Source organism: Leptinotarsa decemlineata, unplaced genomic scaffold (assembly GCF_025532065.1).
Source record: "Leptinotarsa decemlineata unplaced genomic scaffold, Ldec_3_MD MMD2_tig00026361_RagTag_RagTag, whole genome shotgun sequence".
NCBI lineage: Eukaryota > Metazoa > Arthropoda > Insecta > Coleoptera > Chrysomelidae > Leptinotarsa > Leptinotarsa decemlineata.
In genome coordinates, this window is record NW_027412704.1 from 6,354,061 (window position 1) to 6,371,158 (window position 17,098).

General features: G+C 32.1%; 2 protein-coding genes and 1 long non-coding RNA gene across 4 annotated transcripts; 2 read left to right on the top strand and 1 right to left on the bottom strand.

Annotated features, from left to right (window-relative positions):
- Nucleotides 1-407: 407 nt before the first annotated feature.
- Nucleotides 408-1,248, top strand: LOC111514870 (uncharacterized). The gene is made up of 2 exons (XR_002723443.2): nucleotides 408-693; nucleotides 915-1,248. It is a non-coding gene; the product is annotated as an uncharacterized lncRNA (long non-coding RNA).
- Nucleotides 1,249-1,788: 540 nt separating this feature from the next.
- On the bottom strand, nucleotides 1,789-2,953 carry LOC111514860 (THO complex subunit 7 homolog). The gene is made up of 2 exons (XM_023171103.2): nucleotides 2,532-2,953; nucleotides 1,789-2,479 (listed from the first exon to the last, which is right to left on the bottom strand). The coding sequence occupies exons 1-2, from the start codon at nucleotides 2,539-2,541 to the stop codon at nucleotides 1,914-1,916; spliced, it is 576 nt and encodes a 191-aa protein (XP_023026871.2). The 5' UTR covers nucleotides 2,542-2,953; the 3' UTR covers nucleotides 1,789-1,913.
- A 972-nt stretch (nucleotides 2,954-3,925) lies between these two features.
- Nucleotides 3,926-15,363, top strand: Zwilch (zwilch kinetochore protein). 2 transcript variants are annotated; one of them, XM_023171139.2, is made up of 9 exons: nucleotides 3,926-4,177; nucleotides 4,233-4,670; nucleotides 4,728-4,892; nucleotides 5,409-5,676; nucleotides 5,898-5,977; nucleotides 10,668-10,867; nucleotides 14,203-14,526; nucleotides 14,917-15,035; nucleotides 15,221-15,363. In XM_023171139.2, the coding sequence occupies exons 1-9, from the start codon at nucleotides 4,085-4,087 to the stop codon at nucleotides 15,295-15,297; spliced, it is 1,764 nt and encodes a 587-aa protein (XP_023026907.2). In that variant the 5' UTR covers nucleotides 3,926-4,084; the 3' UTR covers nucleotides 15,298-15,363. The 2 variants fall into 2 exon arrangements, with proteins under 2 accessions (XP_023026907.2, XP_023026899.2); XM_023171131.2 differs by having other exon boundaries at nucleotides 3,927-4,183.
- Nucleotides 15,364-17,098: the final 1,735 nt, after the last annotated feature.

Genomic DNA, 17,098 nt, shown 5'->3' on the forward strand with positions numbered 1-17,098 from the left:
GAGTAATAATATAATATTTTTTATTACTCTGATGCTTGTTACTTCTATTTTACTATACATTTTTATTACGTTATCACACCAAAGCATATTACGTTTTCATAATTCGATTATTCTGATCATTTTGCTGGTGTTCACAAAGTCTCCAAATGCATTTTGAAAGCTCATGTTGAACTTCCACTGGCTAAATTTTTTGTTTATCAAGTCTAAGTCAAACCCATTCTACTTATACAACTTTGGTTTCAATTTTGCGTCGAAGCACAATCTATTACGTTTTCATAATTATTTAACCTTATTAGTTTGCTAGTGGTAACAGTTTTCATGTTCATTTTGACGGCTCGTGCTCGTATTAAACTTTTATTGATTTGTTCATCAAGTCTAGGACAATGATCGTCTGGCATAAAAACTTCATGGAAACTTTTGAATATCTGACCTTGATGTATGGAGCATGAACAAAAGTTATGGAATCTGAATTAATCATGAATTATTCAAATTTTAGTACGAAAATAAAATATCTAGTCAAGGCAATTGGTAACACTGATGATGGCAACCCTAATCAAAATACAGAAATGAAGTGCTGAAAATATATTTTTTCAAATTATATAAAATGAAAAAAGTATCTAAATTTGATTTACTGAGATTCCCTCTTCTTTTTGGGACCATGCTGTCCATATTAGGAGTTGGTTTCTTGTACAGGTAATGGTTTTTGAAGGTGTATTCACAGGTTATGTTTGGAAATATTTACAAAAAATATCTACTAGAGTTAATTCAGAGTAGATTTTAATCGACCCCTAATATTCACCGTTCGAATTATTCTTTCAGTTTTTAGTAATAAAACCCAACTTAATCAATTGCTAGTTCCATTAGACATTTTTCAATGTCTTTGAAAAAAATATTAAAGCAGCAAATCATTTCAGAGAAAAATGGATGGGAAACATTGAAATGGAAAGGAGTAAACTCTATAAGCAAAATGTTGAACCAGACACTTTTTTAGAAGAATTGAAGAAGATGCATAAGCAGAAGTGATTTTTTAATTAGGTACCTATAACTCTTTAAAATTAAAGTATCTATATTGTTTATATTATTACAACTTCAATACAAATGAAGCAGCTTTAGAATTTATAGTTGTTACTATTTATTATGAGATTTTTACACTATAAAGGGTTTTACATAAACTGCTATATGTGTTTGGCTCTACAATAGTTTCCTAGGTTTCATTAAATAATGTTGAATAAAATTTTGGACTCATTATTTTAGTGTTTTTTATCCAAGCAAGATTTTTATTTTTCTAAATTCTTTTGGCATATGCTAGGAATTAATACCCTTGCGTATTTATATTTTTTTATTCAAGTTTTCAACTAACAAATTTGTTATGCCAACAGACCTGATTGATACAAATGGAATGAATGTTGTTGAAGTTAACATTCTATAAAGTTTTTCGTAGAGAACCCTTGATATCTTGAAGAAAATTAAGTAATTCTTATATAATGAAACTAAACAGTAACTTTTCAGTCTTGTGAAATCAATAAATAACAAAATTAAAATTCATATAACTAACAACTAACGGACATTCACAGAAGTCTTAATAATAAAACAATCTCATTATTGAAAAAATGTGACTAGCTGAAGCTATCTATTTACCTAAAATGTAGCTTGTACTTCATTCTTTTTTAATAAATCTTAAAGTTGATTGGCACTTGTGACGACTTTAAACTGCTTCCTACAATATGACTAGTTCAGTCTCCATCAAACATTATTTCTCCTCTCATGATTTTTAATAAAACTAAATGGTAACTTTTCAGTCTTGTGAAATTATTAAATAACAAAATTAGAATTCATATAACAACTAGAAGACATCCACAGAAGTCTTCATAAAACAATCGAATTAGTAAACGAGAATGACTAGCTGAAGCTATCTATTTGCCTAAAATGTCATCAGCATCACTTTTATTCAATAACTCTTGAAGTTGATTGGCACTTGTTGTTATGACTTTAAACTGCTTTCTACAATTCAACCACTCCTTGTTCAATTTCGTTTTTATATCGTTGAGCTGCATTATCTGTTTTGACAATTCTTCAGATTGTTTAGTAGTTTCTTCCCTTGAAGGTTGGCCTTCGATATCTCTTGCAATCATGTCACAATTCAATTTATGGACTTTTGTGTACTTCACATCAGCAAGAAGAGCTGTACTAACTCCTATTGCCTTCTTTACATTTCCTATATTATTTTCCATTGCTTCTTGATAGGCTTTATAGGACTTTATTTGCTTGTCATAAGTTTGTTTTACCAGTTCAGACTTTTTTCTGGAGTGTTCCACTGCACTCAGTTGGCAACAAATCTTATGGTACATAACTCGCATCTCATCTTGTGAATCATTTGGGATCAATATAAACTTCAGGATCATCTTTTGAAGAAAATTGATTCTTCTCTCATCCCCAGTTCCGTCGCCATCAAACATAAGTTTCCTTCTTATGATTTTTTCTGCAAAAACATAAATTACCTACATTGATGGGGTTCAATAAGTTATGCATACCGTCAGACATTTTTTAGAATTATTTGAATTTTATTTTTTGATAGTTTTGTAACTTCAGATTACCGCTAACTCTAATATCCTACTTCTCCGGACGGTGTTGCCAGGTGCTGTGGTAAGATTGAGCTGATTGTAATAATCACTTTCTATACTGATAGTCGATGTGTTTATTAATTGTAATAGAAACGACACAACATTATAACTGTCAGTTAAAAACCGAAGTTAAACTGTAAACAAGTAGAGTCGGTGTATGAACATTATTAACAATTGAATTCAAAACCTATGCAACATGATATTACTGGTGCAATACTTGTAGGTTAAATGGTCTTCAAACAGGAAAAAAATTAATGCCCATTCCAATATTTGCATTTTTGTTACGAATCGCAAAATAACCATCGCATTTAGCGTTTACAATTGTAAGGCAATTTTTTATGCGGATAGTTTGTTGTCAGCTGTCATTTTCTTTCAATATTAGACACTTCAATGTCAACGCAGAAGTTATTATGTATTTTGTTCACGATGTAAGTGACTTCTAACATACAACAGGGGCCTAAATCTCAAGTTATAGAAACATTTTCCCATAAAAACTAATGTAATATTCAACTATCCACCGTAATCAACATATGTCCTAGAATATGAAATTACGCCATTTTGACGACACTTGACACTTCCTCGAGTCAATAATTAGACTTCAAGAGAAATGATCCAGCATGTCTACTTAAGAATTACAGTCGTCAGCTTTTCTGCATGTCTCTGGTACTAAGAGGCCACATGAAACGTGTTCAATAAAGTGTGAATAATAGTGAAATGCTATTACGAAATGTAGATTCAAGCTAGGTCAGTTAATCATGTCAATCTGTTTTATCATTCTGGTGGCACGGCCATCTAATGTCATCAATAAAGATAGTCTGAAACTAATGGAGAATATGTGTCAATAATTAAAAATTCAAAGTTTGTGGTGTCCCAACGAATACAAAATTCTCTTAAACATTTTATTAGGCATATTTCTACAACACAATGAAAGCTGCAATGGCAAAGTGTTCCTGTATGTCTTCAAAAATAGAAGTTATCTCATAGTTGTTGACTCAATAATGTGGTTCATAATAAGCAACTTTACTCTATAGTATGTGATAAGGTGTGGTAGTCTCCCTGTAATTTTTAAAAATTTTATGAACACACTTATCTTTCTTTTCATTGAAGCTTGTCATAGTTTCCAGAAACGATATAGTTGATAAATTATTCCTGGTATCCAATTCATAGTTACGGAATACCGTGTTTTGGATTCACCAATTGTCTACCATATCTAGTGATGAAGCAGCTTTAAACGCTGGAAGTTGCTGGACGCAAGCAGTAACATTTCTTAAAGACATTTTTGAAACACTGTGAACTGTAACGGAACTGAAAATTTTGAAGTTTGAATTTGGGTTTGATATGACGGTTAACCGTTAACCTAGAAATTATAGGAATAAAGTTGCTGAAAATATATATTCGTATATGGGAATCCCATTTACGTAAATAAAGAATATAGAAGTATATTTGAGCATCCCTATTTTATTATGGAATTAAAATCTATTCTGAGAAAGCCTCCATCCTACTTAGAGGCTGTACATTATTCAGATATTTGGACTGAAAATATTGAACTTGTTTATGTAGAGGTAAAATATATTCACAATCTGCACACCCTGTTGATCCAATTTTTTTCAGGCAGATAACAGTGATATTATTTCTCCAAAACGAGAAAGCCTTCTGCCAGATCAAAGTAACGGCAGCATTCTTGAGATAACTGGGAGTCCACTTGAAGTCGATCTTCAAGGCGATGAAAGTCTTATAAAATTGAATAAGGCAGTTGTGAACCACTGGTCTGAAGAAGAATCTAAGCATTATCCGATTGATATCAAGACGGCCAGGTCCTATATCAATCAGCAAATGAAATTGAAAATAAGAAATCACGAACCTCTCTTTGTCATTTGCAATGGAGAAAACCCTCAGCGAACAGTATTAATAGGAGCTCATAGAACAAACAAATTCATATCGACGTGTTTACTCCATGTTGTGGGTTGTTTACCAAAGGATAATGAACAACTATCATTAAATGAAATGGAAAACAGTCATCGGATTTTAGTGAGACGTGGAGATTATAAGGTAGTCACTTTTGTTAATAGTAAACCTGAAGTAAAAAAAATATAATTTTATTTGTAGATCAATTACTTAGTCCGATTTAAGTACTATGTATTTGGTCATTTTCTTCAGAATGTGAAAGATATTTATGCAATGGAAAATTCTGGAAGTGTCAGTATCGAAATTATTTATAATAAAAAATATCATTTGGATCTACCCCAAGACTCGCCGAATGTAAAGAAAATGGTGAGTTAGTTACATATCTATACATTACATTACATAAATGTTGAAATTAACTTGAGAGGAATTGAAATTATCTTTTTTAATAACTACTTGTATATTCAAAAAATGCACAATAATTATATTTTAGAAAATTATAATTCTTGGTATAAGGACTTTGAATCACGAATGAATCAGAAACTGTTTATATGCTCCGTGAATTTTACAATTTGGCAATGTTCATTATTTGTATTGTTCCTATTGGTCAATCGAAAAAGAAGCGCCCGTGGCGTCACGGGCCTAGAAAATCCGATTTTCATTAATTTATTACTGGAAAACAACGCTATTTAGAGAGCTGAAACAAAGTAAACTATTTTTCAATTTGAAATTACTACCAAATGAACTGTAAACAGAAAATCATGAATCAAGCCCATTCAGTAAAACAGTATCACAAACAATTCAACTTGAGATCATCATGTGGAATACAGACAGAAAAACAAGCCTCATATATTTTTTGAAATCTAAAAAGTTTTTGTTTTCCAGGTTTTACAAATTATAGCCGGTCACAAGACGTCGCCCGTTCATTTTCTGTGGGAAAATCTTTGTTTGTTACAAAACTATCTGGATATTTTGTTGAGCAATAATAATGACAGGCTGTTGTCATTAGAATCTTTGTCTAGCTTTGACATTTTTCAGAGCATTAAAAACATTGTCGGCACGAATTTTTGGAAAAGAGAAACAAAAATTGAATTCAGCCTTGAAAATATTCGACATAAGAATATTTTGGATAAACTCTGGAACATTTTGAAATGTATGTGCTATTTATTGGTAATTATTAAGGAGCAAGTCAATTGAACGAATGCAAATTACAACTTTCAAATTAATTGTAATATTGAATATTAATGTGTACAAAATAAAAGTTAACAGTGTCATAACTTTCACCAACTGAAACATGCTTTTCTTGCTTATTCTTTTTTAGATAATTTGTTGTTGAATAAAGTTGGCTGTATGTTATAACTTCTTTCATTTCAGTTTCTGAGGATTTGCCTACCTTGAGGGATGCCTTTCACTGCTTATTTGAAGAATTAGCACATACTGATTCCAAGTTCCAAGTGAGTGACATGGATACATGTACTTAAAATTGCTTTTTTGATACTAATATATATTATATATTTAGCAACTCAATAGCATCATCAATTTTTATACAAATATCACACCTCAATACAAGACGAAAGTATTTAAATCAAATTATATGAGGTCTGTTGAAAAAATAATGTGAATTTTCATTTTATTCAACACATTTTTTGTATGACTATGGAGAAGTAGGAAGTCAAAACCTTGTTTTCCCAAAAATTAACCTCTCCCAAAAATATATCCCTTTCAATTGATATAAATATCTAAGAATGACCATTATAATAATAATAATAATAATAGAATTTATTCATCAATCAAAGGTTATACAAGGCATTATTCATACACATACATAACACTTATCAGACTAGTCAAGAAAGAAAAGAAGGTAATCTACAAATAAGTTGTTAATCGGAAACAAACCAGATAAATTGTACATACAATAGTCAGTCTTACAATTATGAGACATCACGAATTATAAAAGTCTTCAACATTATAAAATACTTTTTCAAGAAGAAAGTTTTTCAATTTATTTTTGAATAGAATGTCATTCAGATTCACATCTATCAAATCTCTTATTTTATTGAAACACTTGATACCAATATGCTTTGGTGAATTTTCACAGACTGATAACCTTGAATAGGGTTGTCGAAGTTTTTCTTTATTCCTAGTATTATACATATGAGTGTCTTCATTCCTCATTATTTCTTTTTGGTTACGTTTTATGTACATAATCAGTTCAAGAATATATAAACATGGAAGGGTTAGTATTTGGAGATTCTTGAATAAAGGTTTACATGTTGTGGTTGGATGAGCATGACAAATCGTTCTTATTATCCTTTTTTGAGATACAAATGCCCTTTCAAAGTGACAAGACGACCCCCAGAATATCACGCCATATTGTAGAGTAGACTGTACCATCCCAAAATAACATAGTCTCAAGATGTCTGCTGATACAGTATCTCGCAGATTTTTTATTATATAACATGTAGTGCTTAGTTTCGAACATACAGTATTTATGTGTGCTTCCCATGTTAGCTTACTATCCAAAGTAACACCTAAGAACTTGATGGTTTCCATGGATTGTATAGATTTACCAGATAAGGTTAAGTATAGGTCATAATTTGGATTCATGTTTTTTGGCAAGAACCGGACATAATTGGTTTTTTTTCCATTCAGGCTGAGGCCATTCTCAAAGCTATACCTTTCTATTTCATTAGATGCCTTGTTACTTAAATTTGTTAATTGATCAATGTTATTGTGTGACATCAGAATATTAGTGTCATCGGCATATAATATCATTTGATTTGCGAATTTACAGGTGTCTTCAATGTCACTCAGAAAAGCTACAAACAATAGTGGTCCCAGGATTGAACCCTGTGGAACCCCTGAATTTATTACTCTTGAATCTGACTTCACACCATTCACAACTGTCGTCTGGGTTCTGTTTGTTAAGTATGATGTTACCCATTGAAGCGGAACACCCCTGACTCCTAACCCTTCCAATTTCATGATTAACAAATGATGATCAATGGTATCGAAAGCCCGACTGAAGTCATAGAACAGTCCTAGAACATTATTTCTATCATTCATTGCACTGTAGATAAACTCTAGGCAATCAGAAATTGCCGAGCTGGTTGATTTGTGCTTACGGAAACCATTCTGATTTGCTGGGATGAGCTCAAAATATTCCAAGTACTTGGTCAATCTATCACAATAGGATGCTTCAAATAGTTTAGCGATTTGACTTTGTATGCATATAGCCCTATAGTTATGTATGTCACAAGCAGAGCCCTTATTTTTAAATACAGGTATACATTTTGATTCCTTAACATCTGGAAATGTTCCAGATGTGAAAGACTCATTTATTAAATATGATATGATATCTGCTACAAGAGTACAGACAGATTTGAGAATTTTCCCATTTATGTCATCTATGCCAGCAGACTGTTTAGCTGTTGTCTTATTTATAATGGATGTTACTTCTATGGGTGTCACTGGTGTTAGAAAAAAACTTTTGTGGAATCTGTTGATTTTTTTATCACCATTATTGGGTTTGTTGAAATTGTGAGAAGAGTCTATGAAAAAGTCATTGATGAAGTTACTTTTTATCATTGGATCAGTAATTGTCTGTTCTTGATTATCAACAATATTGACCTTATTTATCTGCTTGGTACAATTTTCCTCTTTAATAATTTTCCAGCTCTCTCTCATGATATTAGGTGAATTAAAAAGTCTGTCATCATTTTTTTGTTTTTTAAAATGTTTTACTCGGCATTTATACTCTTTTTTAAACTGTTTATATGCTGCAATGTAGTTCTTGTCTTGTGTTTGTTTTTTTACCCTTTCCATTTCACAAAGTTGAGCATGCATTTCCTTGATTTCAGGGGAATACCATTTTTTTGAGTTATTTTTCAATTTAGTTTTAGTTACGGGAAATGAAATGTTATAGTAGTAAATGAATGTTTTATAGAATATGGAAAACTTATCTTGAAATATCATTGAATATCAATATCCACATTTTCTATAGTTTTGGAACAAACTGTATACAATGATGAATTTTATTGAAGAGTTCAGTATACTAACTGTAACTCAGCGAGGATTTAGGAAAAATAGGTTAGTTGAGACAGTTTTTTTTAAAAACATAACAAGCACTACAGGATTTCCTGGAATGTAAATGGAATGTCGAGACAAGGGTGCTTTCGTTGGCAAAAGCAATATATTGGATTCTTGAGTCATTGATATACAATATGGATCCCTGGGGAACATCAGCGTTGATGGTAAACGTATTCAAGAGATATCCATTGATGGCTACTTGTAGGGAAGATTTTTTCAGGAAGCTAGAGAGCCATACACGAAAATTATATGACAGCCAAGTTTGGTCAGCAAACCCTCATACCAGACACAGTCAGAGACCTCAGAAATATCAAGCGGAACAGCTCTTGACTCTCCATGTTTCTTGATTGCCTCATTCCAAATATGGGTGACATATGATAGAAGGTCGCCTGTTGATCTTTGTTTCCGAAAGCCATATTGATGATCGCTCAATAGAAGGTCGCCTGTTGATCTTTGTTTCCGAAAGCCATATTGATGATCGCTCAATAGAAGGTCGCCTGTTGATCTTTGTTTCCGAAAGCCATATTGATGATCGCTCAATAGAAGGTCGCCTGTTGATCTTTGTTTCCGAAAGCCATATTGATGATCGCTCAAGATGTTAAAGCCTTCCAAATATATAAGGATATGATGGTTTATGGCTTTCTCCATGATTTTTGATATCACTGATAGCAAAGCGACTGTTCTATATAGCAGTGTCTGCACATCCATTGAATTTCGTTTATTACCAATTGAATCAAGATAAGCATGTAGACTGTGGGAAAAAACGGGATGCTAATAATTAATTGTGTACTGGTATACACTTCATTTTTGTTTAAAATCTTTGAACATAATTATTGAACATTCCACACCCTTCTGCAACGAAATATCCTCAGTGGTTTGTAAGCAATTGGTTTGCCATGGATGTCACAGTAAAATTGTACATTTTATTGGGACAGAGAATTATGTAGGTATTATTTGAAAGGAAATATCTTTAAATGCCACAAAATAGTTCCATTTGAAGCATAATCTCTCATGACTCTTCTATTTTTTATGCCTTCATCAAACACGTCTTTAACCACCAATGGATAAGATATTTTAAAATTTCAAGACGTGATTGCATATTAAAACAAGTTGTGACTAGAAATAATTTAGAATTCAGATTTTATTTCATAAGCTCCTAATGAAACTGAGGATGAAAATTCCATGGCTTAAGGGAATACAATTTGGCTGTCCCTTCAATAAAATAATACAATTTTCCGGACAGATTAAAAAAGGTGATAGATACAGGCTCATATAATCCTAAGTTTGTGAGAATTTCAATCTTTTTTGCACTAAGTGCTATTAAATATTGGGTAATATCTCTTCATATTTTTTTTGATTACTTGTAATGCCTTTTTAAACCACAAGGTAGACATTTTTATTACTGTAAAATTGAAATCTTTTCCTTGGAAGTATACCGTCTGGGTTTTCTACTGGAATGTTATGGAACCCTGCTAATGCATTTCCTATACATTTGGGCGTCTGGCTTTTCCTGACATTCTTAATTTTGTACCTGCTTCGGCTCCGCCTACTACTTTCCTATTAATTGATTTTTCTTGCCAAAATCATCCCACTCCAAAACTTATCATACCTAAGAACCCGCCTTTTGTTGTAAAAAGTTAGGAACATTCTGTACAGTAGTTTATAAGTAGTTCTTGAGCAACCTTTGTAGCAAACATTCGCTTTCAACTAAACTTAGAGTATATTAATTGCTCATATTTTCAATTTGGTACAAAAAAAATTGCGATATGTGATAGAATTGGTCGATACCTAAGGAACATCTATACCATATTGAAGTAACACTTTATTTTAAGGTTTCAACTGAACAGTTTATCATATATCGAAACACGTGTTGCAGTTTTGCAAACTGTGCAGTAAAAATATCAAAATAAAGTGTTCCTCAAATCAAATGGGAGGCATCTCTTCCATGATTCAAATGACGGTTCGTTATGTATATTACTCGGCAGTGTTTTCCTGTTTAGTTTTTACAGTTGGAATTTTTTACGATTTGTATTGTAACATAATAACTATTTGTAGGTTCCCGAGGGCCAGACATCCAATATTGGTATCATTATAAATGGAATTCTGGATGGGAAATTTGCCGTTCCAACTTTAACCTATCAACAGGCTTTAGAATTTTTATTTGAAATTGGGGCAGAGAAATTGAAAAATGACTATCAGAGTATCATCAAAAATTTTTATTCGACATCTGGTACCACAATTTCTGCCAAGTGGAGGTAAGATTGACTTGGAATATGTACCAGTATCACTGAAATATTTAATCCTGAATAAAGTGATTGCAGTGCTCACCTTTAATGTTATTACATAATGAAGATTGGGAGGATCTGTATCTCTCTGAAGGAAATGCAAATAAAAAATCTTAAGTCTTTTTACAAACTGTCAAACATCTATTCGATGTTCTTTTCCTCTGAAAACTGGAAAACCAAATCACAGATTGACCCAAAAAAGCCATGGTTGACTTATTATTGGAAAAAATTGTATAACTTCTATAGCCCAACTCCCAGGAAATGAAAATATCAAATCCTATTATAAAACGTGTAGAAATGTATGAAACATCTGTTGAATGTAGCATAATTGTACAACAATAGCCTGTTCGCCAACTCTAAAAATAAAGCTAAAACTGCTCAGATCATAACAAATCATTTTGCTGAGTATTTCATTAGTATTTCCACAGTAGACAGATAGATAGATAATTTTATTAATTCCCATAAATCATTTACGTGACATGAGATAAGTCCAATGGTAGTCATAAAGATAAGATGAATATAATAGTTTGAATAGTCAGCTATTTACACATAACAACATTTAGTAATTGATTGAGCACACAATATACAAATATAAGTCTAGAGTTGGAATGCAACTGTTTACAAAACCTGAAAATATAAAATAAAATGTACATATAAAATATACTAAAAGTGTTCAAAATTTGTCTATAGGTCAACTTAATGTAGTCAGTTCAAGAAATACTTTATTGTGAGACTTTCTTCTAAAACATTTTACAAAAACGCAACACGTGTTTCGTTATACAATAGCTTCTTCAGTCACTTCGCCACAGTAATCGAAGAAAACTGAGCAAAACCTGAAGGTTTGATCAAACTTGGGGTGCTTTTTCTAGTCTTGATTCTTTCCGGCTCTTCCAAATGGCTGATTGGACTGTGGTTTTGATGTCATAACCATATACTCATGATTCATCACCGGTTATGAACCTTTTGAGCAAATCTGGATCACCGCAGATGTCATTCAACAATTCCTAAGCGATGCTTATGCGATAGTTTTTTGGTCACAATTCAGCAATTTTGGAATGAATTTCGAAGCCACACGCTTAATTATCAAAATTTCCGAAAGAATTGCATGACAACTTCTCAAATAGTGATACGATGATTCGCCTTAACAATTTTCTTCACTTTCTCAACAGAAGAACTATACCAAGATGGCGACAACGAGCAAGTCGTCTGAAAGTGCTTAGTTTAAAAATGAGTGTGATTATTGTAAAAAACAGTTGTATATTCAGTGAAGTGTTTAAGATGTATGGATATCTTCCACCCATGCTGCATGGTACAAGCAGCCCATATAAAAAGTGCATCATGTCGACATGAGATAAAGAGTTCTATGGCTATGAATGAAGTGACTAATAAAAAATTTCAATAAGATCTGGAAATAAACCCATATTCAATTGAAAATCAATTCTTGCATCAGCTACTGCAAGAGTTTGAATTTAAATGTGACATACTAAACGAAAACTGCAGTTTGTTGAAAGACAAAATTATTTATCTAACTGAAAAAGTAAATAGTTGTGAAGTAAAAAAGAGCTACAACTCGGGTAATACGGCAAGTGTAGAAAAATGCCATATACCAACAAAAAGTGCTGAAATCAGTCAAACAGGAAAAACTCCTACTACTGGTTCATCGAAGATGATACAAAAAAAAACCTACCTATAGTTCAGTGGCAATAAACAAGAAAACGGTTAGAAATACAGCGAAAATGTTCACCCATAAGGAGGTTAATGCAGCAATCTTGTCAGCTGAAACTATAAATATAATGCATGATTTACAGGACTTGGGAACAAATTCAGATGAACAAAAATGGGAGAAAGTTTCACATAGAAAACATTTTAAAAATAAAAAAAGATATATGGTGGGAGGAAACGAAGAATTTCCAGGCATTAGTACAGTACCTAAAGTTATATCACTGCATGTTATACGGCTCACTCCAAATACAAGCTCTGATAATTTAAAAAAGGTTTCAGTGAAACAGTTACCAGACCTGTATGCTTCTATGAAAGAACTATTAAACAAGAAAACTTCAGCAGCGCTGGGAAACTTGAAATATGGCCAAGCGGTGCTTTTGTATCGTGGTTTTTGTGAAAGAAGAGGACTGCACCACAAGAACAAGTATAGCTGGTGAGTCCAGGGAACAAGTGAAATTTCAAAAATAATATCAAGAGATATCTTCTCAACCACTGTTTCTACACAATCGAAGAATATGCTGCTGTAGCTGGTCAATTCATAGTTCTTGAAAAATGATTTATGTTGTAAAGCTGGGATAAAGCCTGTTCTTATTTTTGTTGACCTTTTTATATTGATATCTTTATTTTAATAACATTCATGTGACACTGATCATTTAAGGAATTTTGATACGACAGTTTTATTTATTTATAAAATTTATTACTTCAATCTAGATACGTTGTTGCTCATCTTAAGTGTCTGACATAGTACCTATAGTATCTATGACTTGCCATAAATGTATTTTGTATATAAAGTGGTCAAATGAATTACTCTACTCTACTCGTTTTCATCGGTTGTTGATGTGCTTTGGCGTCCTTGTACCGCTTGTAAACATCCTACAGAAGTGCCACGAGGTTCTATTCTGGGACCCTTGCTTTATATAATCTATCTAAATTATTTTGCAGGTAATGTTATAACAATAATGATAATAATTTTATTAGTCTTCAGAAACACACGGTTTTTAGACACGTCAATACAATTTCTAAAATAAGTGTGAGAGGATAAGATTCGTCAATACAGGTTCTAAAAATAGCTGATAGATACATTAAATTAACAAAAAAAAAATGAGTCTTATAAAAATTGACTATAATGTAAAGTCATGAGCATTTTACAAATTATAAATCACGTAACTGACATATTATATCTATTTGAAGTTGAGTACAAGTTCAGGAGGTGACCGTAGAAGTGGCTCTTTCTTCTTGAACAACTTCGAAAAATTGATCAATTTCATATAATCAATGTTTGGTTAATATTTTCTTCAATAAGTTTTTGAATCTTCTTATACAAAATTCGACATTATGACACTACCTTACTGGTAAATGAAAAAAACATCACAGATGCAGGTGACTCTCTCCACAGGATTGGTTCTCCAATAATTAATCAATCTGTAATGATAAAACATCTTTATTTGTAAGATCTATCACAAATCAAGTAGTTGAAATTAGTGTATGAAATGCTTCCCTAATTATTCCGATTGTTACTCAAGTGAATTTTGTATTTCATTAACAAATATTTCAGTGAATAAACATTATTACTGTTGTTACAGCAATCTCCAGAAAAAAATGTTTTCGGAAGACTCCAACAGAAAAACCAGAATAACAGTGAACCTGAAAAGTGCCAAAGTAGATGTTATGAATGCTGTTTCGAAATTAGCTTACTTAGGCAAACTCCATGTGGCGACAGAGATGATATATTTGGTGAAAACTCACATTCACTTACCGGAAGATGCATTCCACTACTTCTCCGAGAAAATTTATAAGAGCTACGTAGATAAAAACGCTCCTTCTGATTACTTCTTGGAGTTGCAGGACAATCCTCTTTGTGAATTTGAGACGGCGATTGATACTCCGAATGAAACAATTATTAAAACGTGAGTAATTTTGAGATAAACATAGGGTATAGGGCATAGAGCTTCAAAAAGATGTGTCACAAGACCCCCTTTCCATTTAATTTTTTTTTCCCAGATGGCGACCAGTCGCCATCTTGAAAGTTTCATCTGTCAATTTCACTTCAAAATAAAATATTCTTGCATTAATTTCATTATCCCAAATTTCAACTTTTTGAGTTGACCTGTTCAAAAAATAAAAGGGGGGCGTTCAAAAAATAAAAGTGGGGCGTTCAAAAAATAAAAGGGGGGGTGTTCAAAAAATAAAAGGGCGTCGTTCAAAAAATAAAAGGGGGGTGGACATTGAAGAAAGGCACTGTACATATTCATGAGTTACTCTGTTTCCAGTATATTAATATTATTCTTTCCTTTTAGAGAATTGCCTGTATCGTGGTCATTGCAGATGACTTCTTCAGCTGATAATTTGGAGGCGACAACGGTTTATCACTTGTCAAGAACTCCTATAGTTCCAACAACAATTTTCAATAATTACGGTGAGTGACTTTATTAAAAATATTGGACTGTTTGGATATAACAAGTTTTCACCTCCATAAATACCAAAATGAATAGATCTGTTGAACAAATAGAGTGGGTGCATATGATTATTCTTTCAAGGGTTATTTGAGAATTGAACTTTTTTTTGTATTATCACTTCAAAAAAACTTCTCACTTTTTTCAGATATCTCTAAAATTTCTGAGGAAGATGCGATGGCCTATTACGTATGCAAATTCGAGAGCCACAAGGATTTTATATAGTGAAATATTTTATGTTAGTTGAATGATATATTTATGTTTTTTATTTTGAATATAAAATGTAAAATATTTTTTGTTTCAATTCCATTACTACTTTTTTCTCTCATTTACATATTTTCAAGTTTTTCAAGAACTTTTCTAGGGATCTTGCTTTGGAAACATTTTCTTTAATATATTCATACACCGACGAAAATTGGAGTAGTTTGAAAACCAAAGTTGAAAATCAAATCGAAACACTAAAAGATTGTTTGAAATTAACTTTGAAAAAACCAAGTTCCTGCAGTTCGCAAGCTACGAAAGTCATTTGCCAAACTATGATAAAATAATACTGAATGATCGCAAAAAAAACGTGGAAATTTCACGAGCAGACCAAATGAAATACCTGAGAGTTTTAATAGATCCTCATGTTAGATGGAATAAACATATTACCCAGATCTCGAAATCGCTAAATGCATACTACATAAATTTAAATACTTGAGATCTTTCCTCGATATCAATCACCTTAAAATATTCGATATCAGACAAATATACATATACAACTCATCTTGTATATCTACAAAAACAAAATAACTCTTCGACCAATTAGACACAAATATAATAGCCGCACTAAATCATAGGGTGATGTACAAGTGAACGTAACAAAAAAATCCATTGGTCAACACTCATACAAATACCACAGTGGGAAAATCTTCAACTTCTTACCGGACATGAACAAGACCTACATTTATACAATATTCAATATCAATAGGGTCATCGTTCATATTTTTATAAAAAAATAAAAACGACAATAGTTATCCTAAGTTCAAAATCTGTTATTCTTTCCTTTTATACCATTGCACATTTGCACTTATCACTCAAATATACCTATCAAAGTACCGTAATTCAATATTATATTTATGTCCATAATTATCTATTATATACTTCTAACTGTTTTATATATACAGTAGGCTGTATTACAAATAATTGTATTGTTTCTCAATTCAGCTCATTAATTATGCATTTTGTAATAGGAGTCCCACGCACAACTTGGGTTTTAGTGGGTTTCTCTGTCTTTGTTTGTACTGCGTTACTTAATATCACTGTTTCAAATTATTGTAAAATGTATTTATGTATGAATGAAGCTATTATTATTATTATTATTATATATGACTGACCCAGATTCAGATCCTATCATTTTTTAAAAACTTATATTCCATGAATAACTAACCATTAAAATCTTTCAAGAGATTCAGAGTTTCATTCAAATCGTATAAACCAAAAATTTATCATATTTTTTTCAAATTTTATTAAAACAATGATAAAAATGAAAACAACAATAAAAATTAATTGGCGCTCCGGGGCGACTTCATTGATTCCAGTGGCGCATTTGCTTTTTCAGCTGCAGGAAAACCCAGAAAAACCTGCAGCACCACATCATCTGAAGATCTTGATCTGCCAATGTCCTCTCTCTCATAAAACAAAATGTAGGGTGTCTCCAGAGGCTCCAATAAATTCAATGCATCGCCAGAACACTTCGTGACACGACTATCGTCAAACTTAAACCGGTCCGTTTCGTATTTGACCAAGGCGTAATAATGACCAAATTCAATGCCAGAACCACAGTGAACAATGACTGCATGAATATTATAATAGTGGTCTGCTAGATTGAAATGTTCATCTATTTCGAACCTTCCAAAGAGTTTCTTGATTCCGTCAGAGGTTGAGTCTTGTTTGAAGATCATCAGTGTTATTATTAGATTGGTGCCTCAGCTATACTTGTTTCCTTATAACAGTCTGTTAGTTTGGCAATAAAGTCGATCATCAC

Bases quoted from the DNA above. Each gene is read 5' to 3' on its own strand.
- Zwilch (XM_023171131.2), top strand. From the start codon at position 4,085: ATGGAATTAAAATCTATTCTGAGAAAGCCTCCATCCTACTTAGAGGCT. The intron at 4,893-5,408 runs GTGAGTTAGTTA...TTTGTTTTCCAG, and splicing joins CGCCGAATGTAAAGAAAATG to GTTTTACAAATTATAGCCGG. The intron at 15,036-15,220 runs GTGAGTGACTTT...CACTTTTTTCAG, and splicing joins AACAATTTTCAATAATTACG to ATATCTCTAAAATTTCTGAG.